Below are 23,801 nucleotides of genomic sequence, written 5' to 3'. Positions count from 1 at the left end.
TGACCTATAGATGCTGTAATAAAGATACAAAATAAGATTCACACACTATAAACTATTGGAAAAAAAATTGATGTAACATGTAATAACTTAATGTCAGTGTTTCTATTTAGTTTACTCTGAAAGGTCATTTTTTAGACTTCTTTAAATATGATTCTCAGTAGCCGAAAGTCTGTAAATCAAACTGTTTAACTATAATGCTCTTTTAATTAACCCTACTGTGGGTATTTATGCATGCAAGAACCCACCACATACCTAAAAGCAGCAGTGGGTAGAAATGGAGTGAATATGAATCAAAAAAGTTATTTTTATAAATATATATCACTATATCCTGACAGTAGTGCATGAGACAGATAATCAGAAAGAAATAATGTGTCCTCCGGTGATTCTAATGGCATCTGCAAGATTTCACAGACCGGAGTAAAACAACCAATCAGAGCCGAGCTGGAGCCTCGCCGTCTCTGAGCAGCTGTCAATCCCTCTGTAAAATGAGAAAGACATGAACATGGCTGCCGGTTCTCAAACTTTCTCACTTTACAGCTTAACAGTACACTACAAGATGTTTCTGAAAACATTTGAGGCGAGAAATAAGCATTATAGTAACAGAGTATTGAGTCATATTTGATCAGCCTAGTTTGACTGTTTGATCAGAGTTTGCGAGTGATTGACAGCTGCCTCCATTGAATGATATTACAGCAGCTACAGACGACGGCTCTTTTCCGGTCCTTTTTCAGAGCTCATCAGTAATGGATCGCTGTCGGGGTGTAGAGACAATTTCAACCAATATAACAAATATTGTATACTGGAGAACATCGTCAACCCTGCCTTTTAGGATTTTACTTTTTCAAATTGATAGACAAGGATCTTTGGCTATCATCACACCAAACACCAAACACCATGATCTAAGATTAAAAGGTTTTCAGAAGTAAAAATCTAATTATTGTTATCTTGAGGGATTCTTGTTTCATACCACTTGTCATCTTGTATTTTTGTTTCTTTTAGTTAAGATGTAATTACATTCCTGATGTGCCAATTTTGCTTTTCTACCAGGAAAAAGTTCAGTCCTACATAATGTCAGATCTGATATTGATGGAGCAAACGAAACCGACCAAAAAACAAGTTGCATTTTAAAAAACATTTTTTTCTCTACAATAATAACAGAGCAAAAGGTAAAGATTGTGCTGAAGTGATCACAATCTTAGTCTTTAACCATGATTATATTATTCGGAGAAATTCTTCAAAATTAAAGTCTTTATTGGAATATATTCCAAAGCAGTTAAGTCATCTCATGACTGAACAAAAATAGCCATTTATCTTAAAAAAAAGTCCCAAGATGGTTCCAAAATGCACTGAACAGCTTTTGACAAAATATACATTGCAGTAACTCACATCTTGCAGTCACTAATTGACTTGTTAATAAATAGGATTGTGAACAAAACATTTTTATACATAACATTTTTAGACTTCCCCATATTTGCAACCAAAATTAATGACTACACACACCCGCGGTATTTAAAAATTGTGAAGACCTGTGCCACAAACATTTCTCTAACAAGTCGTTGCAGTGCATCCTCGGACATAAACAACCCCCCCACTCCCCCCAAAATAAAACAAATAAAAGCAGAACACAATGAGTAACAGTAGAAATAATGGTAGTATTAGAATAATAATTATGATAATGACAGGATGATTATTTTTTATAAAGCAACACTGATAAAAGCAGATATTATAAAGGACCAACTATCAACAATGAAATATACAGATTACATTCCTTCAGGGTTTCAGAATAGAGGGAGCCCATGTGAAGAGGACGTTTATAACTGAGCTAGAGGGAGACAGACAGAGTCTCCGCTTTATAGAAACAGAAAAGAAAAATCACACTCTTGTCTACAGGAGCAGTTATATTATTTAGCGTTCAACAGTGAAATGTCGAAAGCTAAATAACGGTCATTATTTAGCTTTCGACATCCGTCATTTTGAGATCCAGGCACAGGAGCCAAACCTTCAGAGAGGACACACACTCGTGTAAATCCATGATGCGTGTAAAAGTTAAGGAGTATGGTTTGGGAAGAGTCACATGCTAGAATTAATGCTGGAGTCCATCCGTAACCATACACATATTTAATCTAATGTACATAACGAATAGCCTCCTAATACTCTGAGCTCAGGTCAGTGGTTATATAGTGTTGCTGTGAAGTTAAAGGATGATTTGCATCAAGCCTCCACTCGAGGAAACATTCAAGAGCGCGTCCATAGGCAGCGTGTTCGGTTCCAAAAGAAAAAAAGTTATGGCTATGTGGATGCATGATGCCGAGTGTTGAATGTAGTGAACCTTATGTCCCACTGGGAGTGAGTTCCAGTCCTGCAGGCTGCCCAAACAGCTCAGTTAAAGTCATTGCAGAGACTTGACAGGGAGTGACATGCCTGGACAGCGTCACAGGCAAAAGGTGCTTTGATCCTGAAAATAGTACACTGACAGGAAATCAAAGTGAAACACGGATGATTAAGAACAGAAATCAGAGAAGCAGTGTGTAAGGAAATGGTGGAGATGAGTCTGTTATCCCCCATTTCAAGTGTCCACCTCTCAGTAGGAGTGGAAGGTGCCAAGAGGGGGATGGATTTGTGTCCGCTCGGTGGAGCCTGCCGCCCCTCGAGGGCTGATTCAGTGCAAGAGGCCTTTTTTACGAAAAGGGGACCGGGAGTTTTAGCTTCTTCCGTGGTTCTATTCTTCTTCCGCGATCATTTACACTCCCCATACAGACTTTCCTGTGATTCTTTCAATATTACAAAACACATGTTCATGATTCAGTCTGGGCACATTCCTTTAACAATCCACAACTTCAGCGTGTCTTTCGTACAAAAAACAAAAAACGTCCAGAGTTCTTCCGAGTCCCCCTCCGTTTTAATGAAGTTGGCGAGAGCTATGTACAGATAGGGTGATATGTCGTATATATGAGTGTGTATGGTAGTGGTTGGTTCACTGAGGCCGAGGTTCTCCGTGGACTCTGAAGCGGTACATGCATGTGTATTCTGGGTGACCCCAGTTAGACAGCACCCGCACCTCGATGATCTGGAACGCCCTGTCGTTCTGCTCCTGAGAGAGAAGAGGGGGAATATTCAGAACATGCTGGCAGACAATTAAATATTTTATTTCTAATAGGTTACGAAAGGCATCTTAATTTACCATGACAGGAAAGGTTTGCAGTGACTCCCCATCGTCCTCGTATTTGTAGTGCCCCAGCAGCTTCCCTTCTTCCTGGTACTCATCATCTAGACCCTATACGCAAATAAACATCAGTGAAAACAGGCATTCACCACTGTGTCCAGCTATAAGGCTTTACTTTGGTGTGTTTCTTACAAAGACAGTGAAGTTCTGTGGGGCGCTGGTGATGTTTCCGGTCGGGGACAGGGCCTTGGGAATGTGCTCCACGCAGAAGGATGTGGGCATGATCCTCAGGGACAACCGGATCACCAGATAACCCTGAGAGCCTTTGAACGCCCAGCAGTTACCGGGGTACACATCGGGCTGAGGAGGGGAAGTGAGGAGGGAAATGACAAAATAAGTTTCATGACAGCAGCCAACACTTGTGACTGAGTGTTCCTACTAATCAGTTTTATTTCCCACCAATAATCAAATGACATTAATAGTTGAATAATCATATAGTATAATCAAAGAATAACCACCGTTAGATCTTAAACCATCATAATAACTTTAAGCCCTAGCCCTCAGAAAAAACGGCTAAAATAACTACCCAAAATGAATCAGGGCTAGCTCTGCAACCATATGGCTTAGATGCATATCTCTGGTCTCATTTGACTTGTAAGAAGCTAAGGAATATCAATACATTGGAAGTAAATTAAACTATAATACCATGGAGATTACAAAGCAATAAAAAATAAGGATAGTACAATAGTTTATGAACATTTAAACAGGTTTAGCTGGCTGTAATCATTTCTCCTGTTCACACTTGCCATTAGAAGATCTCTTCTTTATGTGCTTTCACAGTAAGTAATGGGGGACAAAAGGTAACATGAGGCTTCAGCAGCCTGAGTAAAAACAAACAATGTTCCCTCTTTGTGTTTCCCTGCTGAGAGGAAGAGCGATTACAGCAAGAAAAGGCTGTTTCAAAGTTCACATGGCTTCACCTGACTATTGTTGAAAGTCAAACTGTGAAACTATTCTTTAACTAACTTTACATAACCAGTAAAATAGACATTTCTCTCATGGATATCTCCTGGTGAAGCTCACCTGGATGACGACACGTGGCGACTGGGAGAAGTACCAGAGCGGCAGGCCGAACAGACTCATGAGGGCCGTCTTGGTCTCGTACGTCTCAGAGCAGCGAGTGCTGAGGATGCTGCCACCTGAACACACACAAGTGGTAAACTTGACTTTAATATCAAATAACTATTAGTATACTTCAATGATTGTGGAGTGGAAGTTGGGGGTCAATCACACTGCACAGCTTGTGTGTACAGTTCCAACCGCAAAACAGCATTTTTATCCTTAAAGCCATCTGTCAACAGTTCAGATGGGCACCATGTCCTTACATAGATGCAGTTAATCTGGTGGATCGTGACCTTTGACCCCTTTGCTTCACTTATCATAAGGACAGAGACTCAGGCAACAAAGTCTGCAATGAAGTGTTTCTTTGTACACCCTGACTTAAGATAAGATAAGATAAGATAAGATAAATATTCCTCATGTTTGCTGAGGTTTCCTCCTCATTTGGTCCCGCCTCAGTGTTTCTGTCTGACTGTGTGCACTAGCTCCAGGGTTTCCCACAGCGCCTCGCCTTGCCTGTAATGAAGAGCTCCTTACATTTTTATTACCAATCTTCAGTGAAAACTAGCAGTGGCAATACATCACATTAAAGGCCATATATTGGGGTGAGGCGTTTGTTTAGACGTGGAATAATTTGCAAAAAACATCTAAAATATGAAACATTTATATTCATTGATAAATTTAGGGGCATCATATAGTTTTGTTTCAAATAATTCCCTTTTCTTCAATTATTTTTTGTTACTCCTGCCTTCGAGGCCACTTTCCTTAAATGATAAATGGGAATTTTGTGTTGTGAATAATGAATGTTAGATGGTGAAAATGCTGAAACGTGGCTCTGTTTTCATCATATCACGACTGTTTTAGTCAAATCGGCTTTAAATCAATCAAATCACTTGATAATTTACGGCTCAATTTTTTAATTCACATGCATTTTCATCACCTCAATTTTTATCAATTATTTTTGTTACTTCCACCTTCATGCTTATAAACACGCAGTGAGTACTGATGTACTGATGATCATGGTGCACTTAATTTATGTTACGCGACAGTTAATAAAAACATCATAGTCAAATCATGGCCCATATCTGTTAACACATACCGGCGATAATGTCCAAGCCTATTATCTTGTCAAAGATATTTTGGATTCTCAGCCTGTATTGACAGTAGAGACAGACAGGAAGTATTGGAAAAAAGGTCCCCTGCTCAAAACCAACCGGGTGGTTGTGATCATACGGGGTGTGTCTGAACTAAACTACCATGACCTCTCAATACCCACAACCGCCTACTATGAAGCGACTCATGTAGGTCAACAGACGGATCAGTAATGCGTCCGACAGAGGAGCCTGAGCTTTTTCTGTTAATACCCCGTTGTCCTCGAGCCCGACTGATGCCTGCACCCTCATTACGTAAGAGACGTCCATTAGAGCACAGTGCTGGGTTATGGAGCAGCTAGCTTGCTTACATGTCTACCCATTACAGGGTTAACTACTGACTTGGATGGACAGGCGGTGCTAACAATGTGAGGCTTCCTTCTTACCTCCAGACTCCAGGGCGTAGTCCACCAGACCTGTTCGATCCTGTGAGTAGAGCCTCAAAGCGTTTTGGACAATCAGCTTCACTTGCTGGAGTAGAGAACACAACCCAAGATTAGATAAGAGCCTCAAACACACGTTTAAAAAGAGCTCAGCTTCCTCAGCGATGATGATGTTGACAGTGCACGTTCATTACCTCTTCTTTCAGTCCTTCAGCAGCAGCAGTATGCTGGACGGTCCCGGTTACGGTCTGAACGATGGTCTCGGCTCGGGACTCGGCGTCTCCCAGGGTCTGGGCCCGGTTAAGCTCAAGCTGCAGGGACACGTTTTTCAGGATGCTCTGCTCCATCGAGGACAGGGAGGCCTGCAGGTCGGGCGTGCTCACGTAGCGCTGGGACAGCCAGAGGATCAGAGACTCCGGCACCTCTCGCTGCTCCTCTCCTGACCCGCCACTGCCGAAGAACAGGGCCTGCAACTCCTTACGCACCTGCGAGGACACCTCGGAGGACACCTGGGCTGATATCTGGGAAAAGGATACACAGAAATATAATGAATAAAGAAATGTAATAGAGACTGGATGTCAGGAAAAACTATTTACAAAACTGCATCACAGTAGGTGCAGATTAAAGCCCCAAAGAGTCAAAATTTGTGTTACTTACCGTCTCCTGCAGTGTGTCCAGCTGCTCACACTTGCCCTTGCATCCCACAACACCCTGCAGGTCCTGTCTGATTTTGCCCAACTCCAACTCAAGTCTCTGCACCTCCACTAGCAGAGCATCATGGTCCTCCTGCTTCACACCCACACTGAGCGAAAGACACAATCTACATGTGAGCTGCCATAATATTGGAGAATTTGCTCACAAAATGTGAATAACACATAATAAAAACTACCACATAACCAAAAAGGAAGAAAGAAAATCCGTCAACATGTAGGTTTGAAGGTTTACTCATTCTTCCTGTTTTTTTGTACCTGACAGGAGCCGTGTCTGCTGCTGAAGTGACAACCACCACCTTCTCTCTTTCCTGCTTCTCGTGCTCATACTGCTGCTTCTGCTGCACCTCCTACAACAAATATCATGTACAAGGGTTACTGAAAATAGCACAGAAACAAAAAGATCCAGATCTGCCTTCACATCTGTTCCTGTCTGCCTCTACCTGTCAGGATATTCTTTCGTCTTTCTAACACTGTTGTCTCTGTGGTTGTGGTATGTATCACATTATCTCATGCTATTACATACGTTTTTTGTTAGTTAAAGCTTGGGTAAGTAACACTTGAGAAACCGGCAAGAGTACGCTAGATTAAAAAAAAGAAGAAGATCTGACCAAAAAACCCAGCCCCGTGTTGCCAACAGTTTTCCTTCCAATGAAAGTAGCTAGCAGCACTAGCTCCAAAAGTCGCTAGCAAGCAAGTTTCCAAATCGACAACACTGACAGTTCGTCCCTTCAGGTCTCCCCCCAAATCCACTCCCTTAAAATCATCATAATGAACGTGAATGGTGAACATGTCTATTGTTAGTACTCATAGCTGTCAAGCTAGCAGCTTGTGGAAGACCTCGTTGACGTGCAATGAGTGCACGGGCGGAGTGTACGCAGACAGGTAGCCCGTCCAATCATTGCATTCAGGCCAAATGAAATGATTGGACGGGTTTATTACGGTCCTGCGAAAGCCACAGTTACCGGACATTTTTCTTTATTTTGTCAGAGCATTTGATTCATTGATTGTTATCGGGATGTAATGACAAATTCAACAAATATATAAAAAATGTTTCTAAAATACATTACCCACCCTAGCTTTAACAACAAGACTCCAGGCTTTGTATGATTGCCTGTGTTGTATGTTCCTTGTTAATGTTTACCATTTGACCTCTACTACCTCTGCACTTCATTATGGATTATAATGTTACTTTTATGATTTATCTACTTAGTTTTGCTTCTATTTATAATTTTGGCAGTTTTAATGAGTCATTTTTGTGGCCTGTAAAATAACAAATATCAAAAAAGTCAGATAAATAAGCCATCTCGTAGGCACATTTTCAAGATGTTTTCTCAGTGGATCTGCTCAACGTACCTCAGTCTTGGCCGCCAGGGCGTTGAGTGCAAACTCTAACTCAGCAAGCCGTGTTGCCTGACCCTCTTGTTGCTGTTTCTGCTGCTCTGCACTCTGCAAGGAGCAGGGATGAAGAGAGAAAAGTGAGATACCTGTACACTTTTTAATCAAAACATAACTCTTGTAACGCAACCCTCGTCCTCATCTCTTTACCTGTGCTATGTGTGTGTTCTCCTTCTCCAGCTCTCCCCGTAACACGCCGAGTCTCTGCTCCAGCAGGGAGGACACCCACAGTCCCAGGCTCTCCCTGTCGGTCTGAGTGTGGAGCTGCTCCTTCAGGCCGCTGTAAAGACCCAAAATGTCCCCGTGACGCTGCTCCAGCTTCTGGTCACCCTGCTGGACTTGCACCCAGAGCAGGTTTAGCTGGCGCTCCACGCGCTCCAGCCGCTCTAAGTCCAAACTAGAGACCGCCACTGGGGGAAGGAACGGCTGAGGAGAAGGTTGGAATAGAGAAAGAAATAAAATGACAAATTTGTGGTGACTCCAAGACAGCCCTGCATTGCAGCAAACACACAATGGCATTATTTAAGTGCAGCGCAAAAGCACTGTGGTCATTAAAAAAAAATCTTAAGTAAAAAATTCATGAACTGCAACATGCATCATGAAATACTTTATACACATACTCACAATCACTCAGTGCTTTCTAACAATGCTCAAGTGCTACTCATAGTTTCATCTCTTACTGGTGCCTGTGAGACCGGGGTGGCTGGGGTCAGCTCCACTGGAGACTCTGCTGCAGGGACGGGGACATAGGCGGGAACTGGAGCAGAAGCCGGCATCAAGTTAGATAGGAGGGTGAAGGGAGACGCAGGACGCCACTCGGTTAGGTTTATGGCTGGGAGGTAGGCGAGCAGGGCAGCAGTGGACGGACCCCACCACCATAAAGCTGCACACAGACGACAGATAGAGAAGGTTAAACCACACGCACCTGCTGGTTGGTTAACTCATAACAAACTCACGATGTGCGGATAAACTTTGTTCAAACCCTTCAGAAATGTATTTTTAAATTCTGGTCAATATCACAGATGGAACGAGCACATACAGAATTTTTATTTGAAAATTGACTTCCAGGGATGAATATGTAAATTATGGAGCAGTTCACCAGGTAAGCGAAAAAAAAGTGTTTTGCTGCTGTGTAAGTATTTGTGAGCAGAGCAGCGCTGAAACACAGACTGGAGTAACTCACTAGAAGCCCAGAAAGGCTGACCTGAATCTGGTGCTGGATTTGCAGCACACTCTGGGGATGCGTGCTGGTTAAGACATCTACTGCCTCACTACAGCCTGACTTTTCTCTGCATGTGTGCTCACTAAATGGGTTACAGCTGCGACAAAGGAAGAGAGCACTTCTTAGAAACTCACCAAGGAGGAGCAAAAGAGGCAAAAGGAGCAGGAGGAGCCTCCAGAGTTTGGGAAGGCATCTGAAACAGAAACAGAGTCACGCACAGGTCAGTTAAACACACAGCTGACGTACGTGCTGTTAATTCACAAAGATAAGGACCTTTATGAATCAAAACTCCTCAAAGGAAAACTTGAATATTTAATCAAAATGAAATATTTCAAGATACAAGGTAAATAATTCCATCCCGATTGCTGTTATAGCTCTGAAAATTTGGCTTCACTGGAAAATGAGTGTAATACATTTATTTTATTCTCATTTAAAAGGTCTTATTGGTAACATTTTTATGTAGACGAATATTTTTTTTAAATAATAATACATCCACAGACTTTTAGAAAGGTGCCGAATAAAAGTATGGCTTTTCCTGAAAAAATTATTATGATTGAGAATTTATCATTTTAAAAAATTGGACAGATCCAAAATGAATATTTTGTTTTTCTCAGTGGAAGATATCTGACATTTGGTTCCCACTTCTAACAAGGCTTGTGAGTCAATAGTAAAACGACGTTGGTATCACGTGGTATCTCTGGGTCGTCAGTTAAGTGTGGAAAAAAAACAGATAAATTGCTGAGTTGACGGTAAAAAGCCTGGCAACAACTTGTTGTGAAGTAAATGCAATGGAATACGGGAGGGAGAATGAGAAATGTAGCGGCTCAATGTCATCAATAGCACCTTTAAATATATAAGTAACCTATAACTTCACCAACAGCTGTCTCTTCTTGAAAAGCTCAATGACAGCATTTTTTGTAAGAGCAGTCATTAAATCTTAATGATTATGCAGAAAATCATCATTTTGAACATTTAAGCCTAAAATAACAGATTTTTGGGGCATTTGGGAGCAGCGGAAACAACATAACAATGACATGATATCACCTTATAACGCTCAAATGTTGAATTTGTTGCTTATTTACACATCCAACAGTTATGGAACAACATTATCATTCATGTGGAGTCGTTTTTCTGGTCACCTGGTGAATGTAATATTCTTTTTCTTAGTTTTGTTTTTGGTCTCAACCAACTCCTGAGGAAAATAGATCCCCCTTAATGCGACACACCGGTCCTTTAACTATCAAATTGTTACTTCTGTGCATTGTAATACCTGAAGGTTCATTAAAGATAATGGGTGAAGAGCTCTTTACCGTGTCAGAAAGAAGACGTTGAGGAGAGACATGAGAGACACCAGCTGGTACCATCCTGCTGCAAGAAACCACAGGAGTCCCCTGCCTGCCTTCACTGGGATGATCGAATGAATATAAAAACACATACAGACCGAGAATGAGAACACAATCGCACGATGTTGCCAATGAAAGAAGCAGAGAAGATGAAGATGAGAATAAATTGCCCCCCAACCTGGAGCTGCCAGGAGCATCCAGAACAATGAGAGCAGCCTCTGCACCACCGTCCCGACCCCGGATCCCAACGCTTTGCCTGCTCTCACCACACAGTAACCTGGCTGGATGAGAATGTGACCTGGAAGACAAAGACAAATTGATTAATGGCAGCAAGAATGATCTATATCTACAAAGAGGTTGAGTTATAGACGTATCAGTACTAATCATGTCCTTGTAACAGTATATAAACAGGCTATCATCAACATAAGTGAAGTGCTGGTTAACCTGTGTAAGCTAGGACGCTCCACAGCGCCCCCACCAGGCGCTGAGACCTGGAGGACTGTGTGAGGAGGACGGTGTGTGTCTCTGCATGCTGCTTCCCTTTACAGTCATCGCCTGTGTACGCCGACATGATGGATGGCAGGCAAACACACACACACAGAAAACACAACAACAAAGGATGTGTGAATGAATGACATTACGATGGTATACAAGCAAAATAAAATAAAACAAAAGAAAAAAATCTGCAAAAGCAATAGAAATTAAAATACAAAATAAGTAATAACTAAATCATATGTTTAGAATAAAAAAGAAAAAACAAGTGAGCAACTTGCATGCATGTTGCAAAATAGTGCATGTGATGACAACATGAACACGCCTGTGGTCATTCCTCAGCTGTGTCTCCTGAATAAAACATGCTTTTATTTAACTGTAACTGTTTAATTATCAGCCTAAGTTTACAAATGTGGTGCTGGGTACGTGGACCTCACCATTCAAACACAATATTAAACTTACTTCTTTTCAAATGATCCAAAATGCTGAATATTATCTGCTGAGCAGAGCTGCATTGTTCTGTTTGTGTGTCTCTTATTTTTCATTATTCTTTATATTTTATTCATGTTTTTTTTTTATATATTTGTTTCATTATTTAAGGAAAGGTCCACTACTGGACGTCTTCCATCACATATATTTAACCTTTGATTATCTGGTTTTATACTATTTGTATAAGTGCAAAATAAAAACTAGGGTTGTCAAAGTTAACGTGATAATGTGTCGACGCAAATTTGTTTTAACACCACTAATTTCTTTAACGCATTAATGCAACTTCTGATTTTTAGGTTGTAGCGGGCTCAGTTTTAAAGCTAGAGTGAAGATACTGGCATCATATGAAACTACAAAAACCTAATGAATCCATCGGTACCAACCATGTCATGCCAGCTTAGCCTAAATAACACTTCAAACTTATGCTAAATTTTGGCGAGGAAAAACTGTCATGGCCATTTTCAAAGGGGTCCCTTGACCTCAAGATATGTGAATGAAAATGGGTTCTATGGGTACCCACGAGTCTCCCCTTTACAGACATGCCCACTTTATGATAATCACATGCAATTAGGGGCAAGTCAGCACACTGACAGCTGTTGTTGCCTGTTGGGTTTGAGTTTGCCATGTTATGATTTGAGCATATTTTTTATGCAGTACCTGTGAGGGTTTATGGACAAGGTTTGTGATTGTTTTAATATTAATTTCCAGTAATAAATATATACATACATTTGCATAAAGCAAGCATATTGGATAAGAGTATTAAATACTAATATAAAGATGTAAAATGTGTGATTCATTTCCGATTAAATATTTGAATCGATTGACAGCCTTAATAAAAAATGAAAACTAGACTTAAGACAAGCCGGCTGTTAAACCGAACTGTATTCATCTCTGGAATGGTCATCAATTATGTCAAGTTGTTGGTGTCAAATTGGTCCCTCGAAACAGGTTTGAAAGAGAAGTATCTGCAGGTCACAACGGTCAACAAGCTGCAGACCGGTTAAAGTGGTTCACACAACCTCTGCTCACTGGTCCTAACACAGGTCACGCATGTCATTAACTCTGTCAATCACGGCCACCGCAAGAAAACATACAGAGTATAGAGAGAAAGAGAAAAAACGTGTGTGTGTGTGTGTGTGTGTGTGTGGTTTGTGTGTCTGCTTACACAGGGAACCATTGAGATTAAGATGCAACGCATCTTCAGTCACCAGATCCTTCACATTCAAGCTTCCACAGAAACTCGAGTGAGCTGCAACACACACATACAACACATTTCTTTACATGACAAAAACCACGTCGCGTGAGAAAACTGACGGAATGAACGATGGGTGAAGAAGAAGAAGAGTGAACGCGCATGTCACCGATGTGACGGCAGAGGAGCTCGATTGTCATCATGAAGAAAATGAGAACAGAGGCGCATGAAGACAGTTAAGGAGGATACACGGTGACAACTGCTGGAAATAAAATAAAGAACTGTGAGTTGATGAAATTCTTCTGCAGCTGTGAAAGAACCATCTTAAAATCAGCAGTATACTAGAAATAAAACTGGACTTGTACAAATAGAAACCTGCAGAGTTATCAATGAGGTAATCACGGTGTCTTTTTAGTTCTCCCATCTTCTCACAAGTTCATGTGAACTTAAAGGTGCAACTTGTCATGTGATAGCTTTGTCTGAATTTCGGTAATGGTGTTTCGGGGGTAGGGCTGTGTATTGGCAAGAATCTGGCGATATGATACTTATGATGCAGGGATAACGTTTCGATATATTGCGATATATTGTGATGCTGTAAGCAAGGCCATATACCGCAATTTTTTCAAATCTAAATTTTAGGGAAACTGTCATAGTATAAAGACACAACACCATAAAATCTGAGTTAAAACAAGTCACTATGCGAGACTGCTACTATGGGGACTAACATCATCACACATGACTACAATTGTACTCATTAGATCCACAAGAGTCTCAGCTTTACAGTGATACACAATTTATGCAAGTCTAAGACTGTTTAAGGACCCCAGTATGCAGAAATATTAAAATAGCCTACCCTATTTTAGAATAGGTGAAAATAACACATTTATACTGCATGAAAGAAACTGCATGGTTTTAGGCCAAAACTGCATGTGATTATCATAAAGTGGGCATGTCTGTAAAGAGGAGACTCGTGGGTACCCATAGAACCCATTTTCATTCACATACCTTGAGGTCAGAGGTCAAGGGACCCCTTTGAAAATGGCCATGCCAGTTTTTCCTCGCCAAAATTTAGCGTAGTTTTGCTGCGTTATTTAGCTGCCTTCGTGACATGCAAATATGACATAGTTGGTAGCGATGGATTCCTTGGGTTTTTCTAGTTTCATATGATGCTTCTCTCCACCTACAACCTCTGAAAGGATTTCCAAGAGGTTAATTAAAAATCAATACAGCGTATCGGAGAATCAATAACCAAAATATCGAGATACTCGTGTGTATATATTTTCTTACACCTCTATTTGGGTGGGGAGGTACAATGTAAATTTTGTTTCTAGTATACGTCATCCTTCAGAAATAGAAAGCCACAGTGTGAAAGTGAAGGCAGGATGGACCGAGAAAGAAAAAAGTCAGTTCAACTATCGTAATATGAGGCTTCTTACTCCTTAAAAAGTAAGAGCTTAGGAAGGAGAGAAATGGTGACAAGAAAGTTTATTAATAGAAGAGCAGCAGAAGGGGTCAGGAGCTGTGACCCTTGCCCTTTGTATTTACGGCTGGTACCTTGTCCTTCATAGCCATTGGCCTTGTAGCCCATCATCCTGTGGAGAGTGGTCTGCTTAAACAGCCACAGTTGAGACAAACTGGAGGACACTGCTTGTCTCATCGCGTCCGAAAACGACGCTAGGACACCTGGTGACACACCCAACCCGTACAATCACTGTTAGTCAAAACGCACAGTGGCGGCATGGCTAGAGACACAGAGTAATATTAATAAAAATGGGTGATATGATGATAGAAAATCCCCTGAAGGTAAAGAGAAAAACAACATGGATCACTATGGAAAGCCCGATAAGAGGAAAGGTAATAAGGTGAAATAGACCACGACTCAGCCAGAAACATTAAGAGTGATGAAGAGAAGCCTGCTCAAACAGGAAGAGGAGATTTCAAATTAGCTGCAATAGAGAAATGAGTTTAAAATCTGTCAGTTTTTCCCCCAAGATCAGTGAGAATCTCCCTCTGAGCGACTCAGGAAAAAAATGCCACCACAAAAGACAGAAGAAGACAAACAGAGTGATGTGTAATGAATGAAGAGCAAGAACATCTTGTGTTGTATACCTTTTCCTGGAGGACTCTTGGCCCTTGAACCCAGCCAGAGCACATTGTTGTAGATCAGGGTGATTAAGGACACTATGGGGGCCACGGCTCGCTTGCTGTAGCGCATACACGTGTTAGACATAGACACCAGGACACCTGGAGAGAGACACCTCTACCAATTATACTCTCATTATCACAACATACCGCCGATTTCACCTTCCGGCGCCAATAATTTCAATATGTGGAAGGACAAATGTGAGGAAGAACAGTTTCTCACCTGTCTTGCTCCTTCGACTCCTGTCTCTGGAGTATATGCTTGTGAAAGGTGACGAGGAGGAGGAGGAGGAGAGGGCTTCCGAGGAAGCTTCCGCAGTCTGAGATGATGATGATAATAATAATGACGATGAAGACTGTGTAATAGGGGAGTCCCCCTTCTCAGAGTGAAAAGAGCAGTCTTTACAGATGTAACCGTTGGCGAGCGAGGCGTGGGACTTTGACACGCTGGTGTCGCCGTTGACGCTTGATGAGCTGTGGTCGTTATTGGAGCTCCTCCCTGAGCACAGAAAAATAAGACACATTAACTCAAAAACACCTTATTTAGCCTCCTTCACGACAAGCTAGAATGAAATACCAATGAACTTTGGATGGAATGGAGGTTTTCTAATTTCATAGGATACCAGTATCTTCACTCTATCTTTAAAACTGAGCCTGCTACAACCTAAAAATCACAATTTGCATTAATGCGTTAAAGAAATAAGTGGCGTTAACGCGTTATTATCCTGTTAACTTTGACAACCCTAGTTATAACCTGTGACTAGTATTTACCATTGTATTCTTCTTCTTATACTATTCTAGCTTTGTGTTTTAATTGCATTTATTTAATCCCACTGAATATGACTTTTTAGATCTGCAGTGCCTTATTTTCCCATGCAGGTCAACAGTTTAATGTTATCTCGTGATATACTCCACTCTTGGGTAATTACTTCCTTACTACTGATTACGAACCACATGATAACCAGGTCTAGATAATGTCAATGATTACCAAGAATAACTATCTCATAAAGAAAACTTTAAGAGACAAGGTCATTCAATTAAAATATAATCAAATAACTTCTAAATTTTGCAAAAGCATAACAGGTCACTTGTGAAGGAATCCACATTTTCAACAACTGACCACAGTGTCGAGCCACAGACGTCGAGGTGGTGGTTGTGGTGACGGTGCGTTGTCGCAGTTGGGACTGGTCCAGGATGGAGGTGAGCAGACCGCCATCGGACTCTGTGTTGCTTTCATGAATGACGCTGCTGCTGCTGTTGTTGATAATTGGGGTATTAGCGGCTGAGAAGGAGAGGGTTTTCCTCGGTGTGGCGTCTTGGCTCAAGGATAAAGACAGAGAGCTGGAGCTGGACTGCTTGTTTTTGCTCCGCAGCGTCCTGGAGGAGCAGAGACAGGAAACAAGAATTGAGTTTTGGTGCATCTATACGAGTACGGCCGTGGCATGTTGAGAGCACCTGAAAGATATGCACTGTAGAGTCTGTCCCAACACCTACACATACGGCCTTGAGCACTTACAGCTAAGTGCACGCTCACGGTGCGTCAGGTAGCCACGGCGGTAAAAATACCAATGCTCAGTACACTTAACATGCACACTTCTCCTAACACAAGCAGCATTCAGAGCTAGGTGTATCCCACAATTCACTGTGGTCAAGGGCTGCACGACCATGGCCAAAATGATTATCACGATTATTTTGATCAATATTGAGATTTTTCATTGATTTTAGGGACAACATATTTTATTGCACTTTCATAAATAAACAGAGCAATGGTTTCACTTCCATGTTGTGCTACGTTCCTGTTAATGTACCAATCTTTGCATCAAGATAATCCATATTCACAGTGCATCTCCTAGAAGCAAAATAAAATCGTACCAAAACGTTTTACCCGAAATTAAAATCAACAGAGCACTGCTTTCACTTCCATGTTTTGCTACGTTCCTGCTAATTAACCAATCTTTGCATTAAAATAAGACGACATGACAGCTCCCCAAAAGTGAAGCCAAAACATGTCGATCTCCCCCCTGGTGTCCGTTAGTTTAGGAAGCGCTTGATTTGATTTGCAGCAGAGTTTTCTATGAGTGGGGAACACATTCTAAACAGAAATATTGCAGTCAATCATGTTTATTTAATTGTGGGAAGCCAAAATCGTGATCATGATTAATATTTTATTACTTGTGCAGCCCTTCTGCGGTCTACTGCGCAACATCAGTCCAGCTGTTGGTGGTATTATGCCCACAGGCTGCTTTTAGGAGTGACATTAAGCAACAAACATGACTAAGTTTTATGGTTATCACTTAATATCAAAGTCTATTCCTCCTAATGACACTAATATGAACAATTGATTGATTAGTTGTCAACTATTAAATATGATTCCAGCTTCTTAAATGTGAATATTTTCTGGTTTCCTTACTCCTCTATGACAGTAACACTGATGGACATTTTTAACCATTTTATTGATCAAGCAACTAGTCAATTAATTAAGAAGTTAATCGACAGATTAATTGACAATGAAAATAATCGTTACAAGAGTGATATTGTATATCTGACACTGTCCACATGAATATTAGACATCATCTCCTTTTATAATTGATTTTAAACTTTGAAAATAATGCATGTCTGTGTCTCTTTCCTATACAGCAGAGCTACGTGCTTCTCACTCCATTTAATTGCTTTATTAGTTGTGCGTGAGTGTTAGTATCTATTGCTAGTCTCACCGTGTCTCTCTCCTGGTGCTGGTGTAGCTGCTGTTGCTGTTGCTGTGGTTCTGGGAGTAATCAGCCAGGCTCTCGTTGCCATAGTGACCGGCACCGTTCTGCAGACGCAGGCTCCGCCGTGACATCCTGGGCGACTCGTACACGGCAGCAATCTGGTGCTGCTTCTCAAAATCTAACGCTGCCGTGGAGTAGCTGGAGCTGAGCGGGAAGAAGAGTGGAGCAGAAAGAGCGGGAAGTTAGAACGAAGAAGAAAAAAGAGGGTTTGATGAAAGGAGGTATTGCATGACAGTTTCTAATGTCTGCTGCACGCAAATTATTTGGAGACAACAAACAGGCCTCGAGCGACTCCAACCTCAAATTAATACTTAACAGGGATATCCTGCGCTTTTCCTGATGCGTGTGCCATCTTCAGAGAGGCATTCTTTTAGAAAAAAACAAACAAAACACAGGAATCGACAGTACGTTTACAGAGCTGTTGTTCCCTGCAACTGGCAGTGGGCCTAACAGGAAGTGACTCACTCGCAAGGGAGGGAGAAAACAAAGACAAAACAAAAAGGCACAGTGTGTTTCTGAAAGTCAAATTTTGCCAGATAAACATCCCAAAGTATGCAAGTAGGTTGAAAAAAAACATATTCTACTCCACTCACCGCAAAGTCAAAGCCAACAGTAAGTGGAAACACACCATGAATGTTGTAAATTTTGACTTTGCCATTCAGCGCTGACTCACAGTGCCACACCCACCTGGCAGAGTAGGCAAGCAGAGTCAAGGCCAGCACTCAGACATGACTAACAGGCAACAGGGCAGCAGTTGCGAAATTCAGTAGAACCTCGATAAAAAACAATTTATATAACCCCTCTTAGCTGCTGCAAACAAACAAACAATGCTTAAAAAATACTCTACTTTCTCCACTGTGGTAAAAATCAACCTCTTATATAATATCAATTTGTGTTAGCATACAATATTGTGTGAACACCAAGTGAAATGAGCTGACCGCGCTGCACTTGTCAGGCTGTGTACACTCCTCAGCATGAGGCTCAACTAGGTCAGGCAGAATTACTCCACAGATATGATGCAGGGGAGGGTGGATGAAGAGGAGGGGCTTAGCACTTTATCTGCCACTGGAGGACAGAGAATAAACTTCCTGTTAGACGCATGTAAAGGAGTGACCTTCACTGTATAAACAAGAGCTGTTTGGTTTAAGACACAAGCACAGAGTCCCGGTCAGTGGCTGTTGACCAGCAGTGAGTATATCAAGGCAGATAGGACAAACAACACTGAACAATACTAGCAGTATGCATGTGTACATGTACAGTGCATTTTGCTCTCTGGCCCTCCCTCTGGCTCTAAACCCAGAGGATTACACCGAGAGCCAATTATGTGCTTTCGTCTTCGCTCTGCCTCCTGCCTCCAACTGGCTTTTCTCTGAACACATGACCCGGGCAGGGCAGCACCTCTCCCTCTGAATCCCATTGGTCTGACTTTGACCAGGGCTAGCGTCTACTGTTAAACACTTGCCAAGGAGAATGACTGTAAGTACATGCTTGGACCAGAGCCCTTGTTTACATGTGCGTTTATGTGGAATATCTGCTTTTTCATTAAAAGCACAACACTACTTCTATTTGTTCCAACACTAGCAGACGATCATCTTTTCTGTTTAACACAACCCTCTCCTTATGTCTTTCTGTCCAACAAAAATAAATCTTTGAGAGGAAAGATTGTGTATTAAAGGTTTGTAAAATCACAAAAGTCACTACTACATTAAAACCGCACAAAACTGTCCAAACAGCACAACTCTGTGTACTCCTGTAACTCGAGTGTCTGAATATGTGTCCTTGTGTGACACACCCCTCTGTGGGGATTTCCCAGTCACATAACTATATAAGCTAATATATAGCTATATAAGTCCAAGTCCATCCATAACTACAAAAAATAAAAATAAAAACATTTAAAAAAGGCAATGTGGTATGAAAACAGCACTTACATTAGTGCTACCTTCAGGAGTAAGTAACGCTAGCAATACCAACTCATGCTATTCCCAAATTGTATTATATTAACTAATAAACATACCAAGTTTTACTTCATGTGCATTGAAAATATCAAGCAAAATTGAGCTTTAACTTAGGGATGCGCCAAAATCACTGGATCGGATATCGAAGGAAAAAAAAGTATAATCCGATCCATTTCCATCACATACGCTCTTCTATGTCGGCGTCTGTGCCGGGGCTGTCCGGGGCTCAGCCCGGCACACACGCTCTTCTAAGTTGGCGTTGCCAGGGCTAAAGCCCCGAATGTTTTGAGTGTCGCCCCGACAGAAAACGTAATGTATGTGAATGTGCGATAATGTTTATTACAGAACCTACTGTCAACTTAAATGCAGCTCTGTAAACCAACTGTGTGTGCAAGGGTCTGACAGCTGAGTGACCTACTACAGCGGGAAGACGAGAGGAGAAATGGTGTTTGTTTTCTTCATGATAGTAGCTGTGGTGGTATGCTTTAACTGTTACAAATATATCTGTATCACACTGTAGACCACGTATCTCTATATGTGCTGAATTGCCTGAGAGGGATAGTTACACACTGTCAATGATACCAGCACAAGAGGCCATGCAAGGACAGCTGAGCAGAGAGGTGAAGTAAAGTCACTGTGGCTTCCTGCAGTAGAGAACATGGGGACCCTGGGGGAGACACTCATGTGTACCTGATCACAGGTGGGCCGGATATCCACAGAACAATCAACTTTCCATCATGTCTACGTCACTGCTTGTCTGATTCAAATTTGACATTCAAATCATGGAAGCTAGCAGTGAGGCAGTGCTCTTTGAAGACAATAAAATTCATTCCAGTGGGCCAAATGACCAAATGAGTACTTCATAATAATATTTTATTAACAAACCTAATAAAGCTTGCTTCCAGGTAACATCCTGAGCCAACAAACAACTTCACTGTCTTTATGTGTATAAGAACAAGCAGGCAATGTAGTTTATCATACCAGAACATCAGGATTCATTGGTAATGTCTCTAACTGAGTGCCTGTGGCGTTGGGCCAGGGCAGGGCAGGGCAGGGCAGGGTAGGGTGTGTGTGTGAAAGAAAACAGACTTGTGTCTGTGTAGCCTACAGCCAGACACAATCATTAATGTAACCGTCTGCTCTACCTGGCAACCCATGGACACTGTCACATACAGTAGATCTTTATTTGAACAACACAATAGGGCTGGGACGATACACCTATCTCCCGATTCGATACTATCACGATATTTTAGTGCTGATTCGATATGTATGGCGATTTGTAAGTATTGTGATTTTTGTTAACTTTTTTAACACTAGACCATGGGAAAAAGTTGAATCATACACTTCTAGGGACTTTTACTTTGGAAAATATCTAAATTAATACAGTAAATTTTTTTAATTTTCAGCATGTATGTAGACAGAGATGTCCTGAAGTCAAATATATCAGTCATTGTCAGGAATTATTTATTAATACTTTTCCCTCACAAATGTGTAGTGTTATTTTCTTTTTAATTTATAAAGGGATAAGTAACATGTTTTATACTTCTGGTGAATATAATCCAATCAATCTTATTTCCATATATGTATTTTGTATATAAAGTTCCCTTTGTAAACACCTTATTTTGAAAACCAGACGTAGTCACACGTGTATACTTCCGCTAACTTCGCCAAGTCCTTCACTAGCTCTCTCGTCAGCTCCGTTCTCTATATACATCGATGGTCAGCTCCATCGGGGCCGTTTGAAAGCATTTAATATAAATATCAGTATATGGGTGCTCTACAGTTGTAGCGTTGGCCGATTTGACCACCGCACGTTACCGCAATACGATAACGTTTCCTCTCCATGACAGAGTTAGCATGCAGCTTTAGCCGTGATGTCTAGCTCTAGACTCAAATGAAGCAAATATATCAATTCTGGCATTAAAATAAATAAAAAATAATCACGATACATAGGTGAATCAATTATTTTTCCACCCCTAAAAATTAGAGTGTGCATCTCCCTGTCGGTGCTTCCGATCACGCCGTCCTTAAACAAATTAAAACAATGTTTAACACTGAGTGACTGTTCAGATCCCAGCCTGTCTCAACAGAAGCTGTAAACAATGATTAATTAGTTTGCAAAACTCTTTTCAGTTGTTCTTCTGGGTATCCAAATTGATTTGTATGCTGCTCTCTCTCTCTCTCCCAGGCGGCTCCCCGGCCCACATCAGTGATAAAAATAGAGACGGACTTTCAGAACTGAGTGAAGAAGACACAGATTAAGAGAGCGACATACAGTATAGAGAAAGAAGACACTTCCGTCCTGACTGGAATCTCTCCTTGCATAACACTAACGCTTTGATTCTCTTCCCACACTCAGTGGGCACAGCCGGCTTTCTTACAACACACAACTACAGAAAGCAGCAGATCAGATAGGATTCGATATTTTAGTAGCTTATGTTGTGCTATTTAGCACATATATTATGCACAGCGACATGAGCATGCAGGATGGGGTTCAAAGTTTGTGGGCATCAGAGGATAATAAAAAGATACACCATCATCATACATGACTCACAATAAATAGCCAAGCACTGAGATCCAGGCACACTTCATGACAAACTATCTGTTACATTAAAAGGCAGTGTCCGAAATTAACTTTTTGGTCAAAAACCAAGAAGACGACGGTCAAAAACCAAGAGGGCGATGGCCAAAAACCAAGAGGGCTACGGCCAAAAACCAAGAGGGCGAAGGTCAAAAACCAAGACGGCGACGGCCAAAAACCAAGAGGGCTACGGCCAAAAACCAAGACGGCGACGGCCAAAAACCAAGAGGGCGAAGGCCAAAAACCAAGAAGGCTACGGCCAAAAACCAAGAGGGCGACGGCCAAAAACCAAGAGGGCAAAGGTCAAAAACCAAGACGGCGACGGCCAAAAACCAAGAGGGCGAAGGTCAAAAACCAAAAGGGCTACAGTCAAGCATATTGTGTAAACGATTTCTCATGTTGTAAACACAAGCTCACAGGTTTCAACTGAAGGCACCATTAAATCCAGAGAATATGATCCATGTCTACCTTAAGAAAAATGTATATTACTTCAAGGTGCACATGCCCGATTGGAATGAGATCAGATTTTCCAGACAGCCTCAGATGGGGAGATTGGATATCAGCCATCCATCCAGGTGTAAACGCAACATGATGAATGCGTTTGTGTCGTTGAGAAAGTATCTGCCCTTGGGGTGGAAGCACCATTACTTCAGCATCTGCCCTTTATCGGCTCATCAGGATATCATACCCTGGAGACAACAAGAAACTCAAATTTTACGGCGGTGTGGGGTTCACAGCAGCTGCCAAAATTTCAAAACCGGCTCGTCGTCATTTCTTTCACATCCAACTTGAGAGCAACAAAAGAAAAAAAATCCTCCATGACAAAGAAAAAGTAACTTTAGTAACATCACGTCTTCTGGTGAGTTTGGTTTGCTGCCACTAAAAAAAGGGCCACCCACCCACCCACCTTCTGCCTGCTTTGCATGGTGTATGCAAAACAGTGAGCTCCCATCACAAAGCACACAGAATGGACACAATGAGACATAACGTTTACATGCATAGACAATGATCTGGTACTTTACCATCGACAAAGCAGATTGCATTTGAACAGATCAATGACATTTGGACTCAAAGAAACATTTCTCGAGCAAATACGGATTAGCTGAAAGATGTTTGGATCGTAACATTTAGGGCTGCAACTAACTGCATAATACTACAGATACTAATCCGCAGACTATTTTGTAAATATTGGTGATAAATCGATTAATTGTTTGGTTAATAAAAGTCCTTTACAATTTCCTAAGACCCAAGGTGATGTCTTCAAATTGCTTGTTTTATCTGACCAACGGTCTAAAAACATTGATTTCATAACTGAATAAATGTTTACCAAACACAAAAACAAATGCAACAGTCAATTTCTTCTCTTTGCTAAACTTCCAAAGGGTACAAAACACCGTCAAAACAAAATAGAAATAAGATCATCTTTCTGCTAATTCTGCCAACAACAAACATAGAAACTGATCTTATAATAGGACCTAATCTGCAGTAGTGAGCCTAAATAGTAACACACACTTGCAAAACAATACCCTTAACCAAAAAAAACACTGTGGCTACCATTTGTGGTCTCACACACACACATATCTTAGAGATTATAGAAACCACGTGGGTTGTAAATCTCAACTTCAAAACCGCAAGTGTGGCTACAAAGTCCCTGTCAAGAGCTTGCCAGAAAGCCCATACCTTCACACGCACA

General features: G+C 41.4%; 1 protein-coding gene across 15 annotated transcripts in view; it reads right to left on the bottom strand.

The window, feature by feature from the left end:
• Window positions 1-1,233: 1,233 nt before the first annotated feature.
• sun1b (Sad1 and UNC84 domain containing 1b) overlaps window positions 1,234-23,801 on the bottom strand; it is a 38,650-nt gene continuing 16,082 nt past the window's right edge. For 6 of the 15 annotated variants that reach the window (XM_074656711.1, XM_074656706.1, XM_074656705.1 and 3 more), the window contains 21 exons: window positions 17,519-17,716; window positions 15,925-16,181; window positions 15,028-15,303; window positions 14,772-14,906; window positions 14,217-14,345; window positions 12,636-12,719; window positions 10,934-11,044; window positions 10,668-10,787; window positions 10,457-10,550; window positions 9,281-9,339; window positions 8,605-8,807; window positions 8,075-8,350; window positions 7,883-7,975; window positions 6,785-6,876; window positions 6,474-6,618; window positions 6,011-6,337; window positions 5,820-5,904; window positions 4,247-4,362; window positions 3,356-3,523; window positions 3,182-3,274; window positions 1,234-3,091 (listed from right to left, as the gene is read on the bottom strand). In XM_074656711.1, coding sequence (XP_074512812.1) covers window positions 2,975-3,091; window positions 3,182-3,274; window positions 3,356-3,523; window positions 4,247-4,362; window positions 5,820-5,904; window positions 6,011-6,337; window positions 6,474-6,618; window positions 6,785-6,876; window positions 7,883-7,975; window positions 8,075-8,350; window positions 8,605-8,807; window positions 9,281-9,339; window positions 10,457-10,550; window positions 10,668-10,787; window positions 10,934-11,044; window positions 12,636-12,719; window positions 14,217-14,345; window positions 14,772-14,906; window positions 15,028-15,303; window positions 15,925-16,181; window positions 17,519-17,643 — 3,105 coding nt within the window. In that variant the 5' untranslated portion in view covers window positions 17,644-17,716 and the 3' untranslated portion in view covers window positions 1,234-2,974. Of the gene's footprint in view, window positions 3,092-3,181; window positions 3,275-3,355; window positions 3,524-4,246; window positions 4,363-5,819; window positions 5,905-6,010; window positions 6,338-6,473; window positions 6,619-6,784; window positions 6,877-7,882; window positions 7,976-8,074; window positions 8,351-8,604; window positions 8,808-9,280; window positions 9,340-10,456; window positions 10,551-10,667; window positions 10,788-10,933; window positions 11,045-12,635; window positions 12,720-14,216; window positions 14,346-14,771; window positions 14,907-15,027; window positions 15,304-15,924; window positions 16,182-17,518; window positions 17,717-17,888; window positions 18,024-23,801 lie in introns of those variants that run through there. The other 9 variants (XM_074656717.1, XM_074656707.1, XM_074656709.1 and 6 more) reach the window with 7 other exon arrangements.

The sequence above is a fragment of the Sebastes fasciatus genome, chromosome 13 (assembly GCF_043250625.1).
Source record: "Sebastes fasciatus isolate fSebFas1 chromosome 13, fSebFas1.pri, whole genome shotgun sequence".
NCBI lineage: Eukaryota > Metazoa > Chordata > Actinopteri > Perciformes > Sebastidae > Sebastes > Sebastes fasciatus.
Note: the sequence above shows the minus strand (reverse complement) of the source record. Positions and strands in the feature narration are given on the sequence as shown.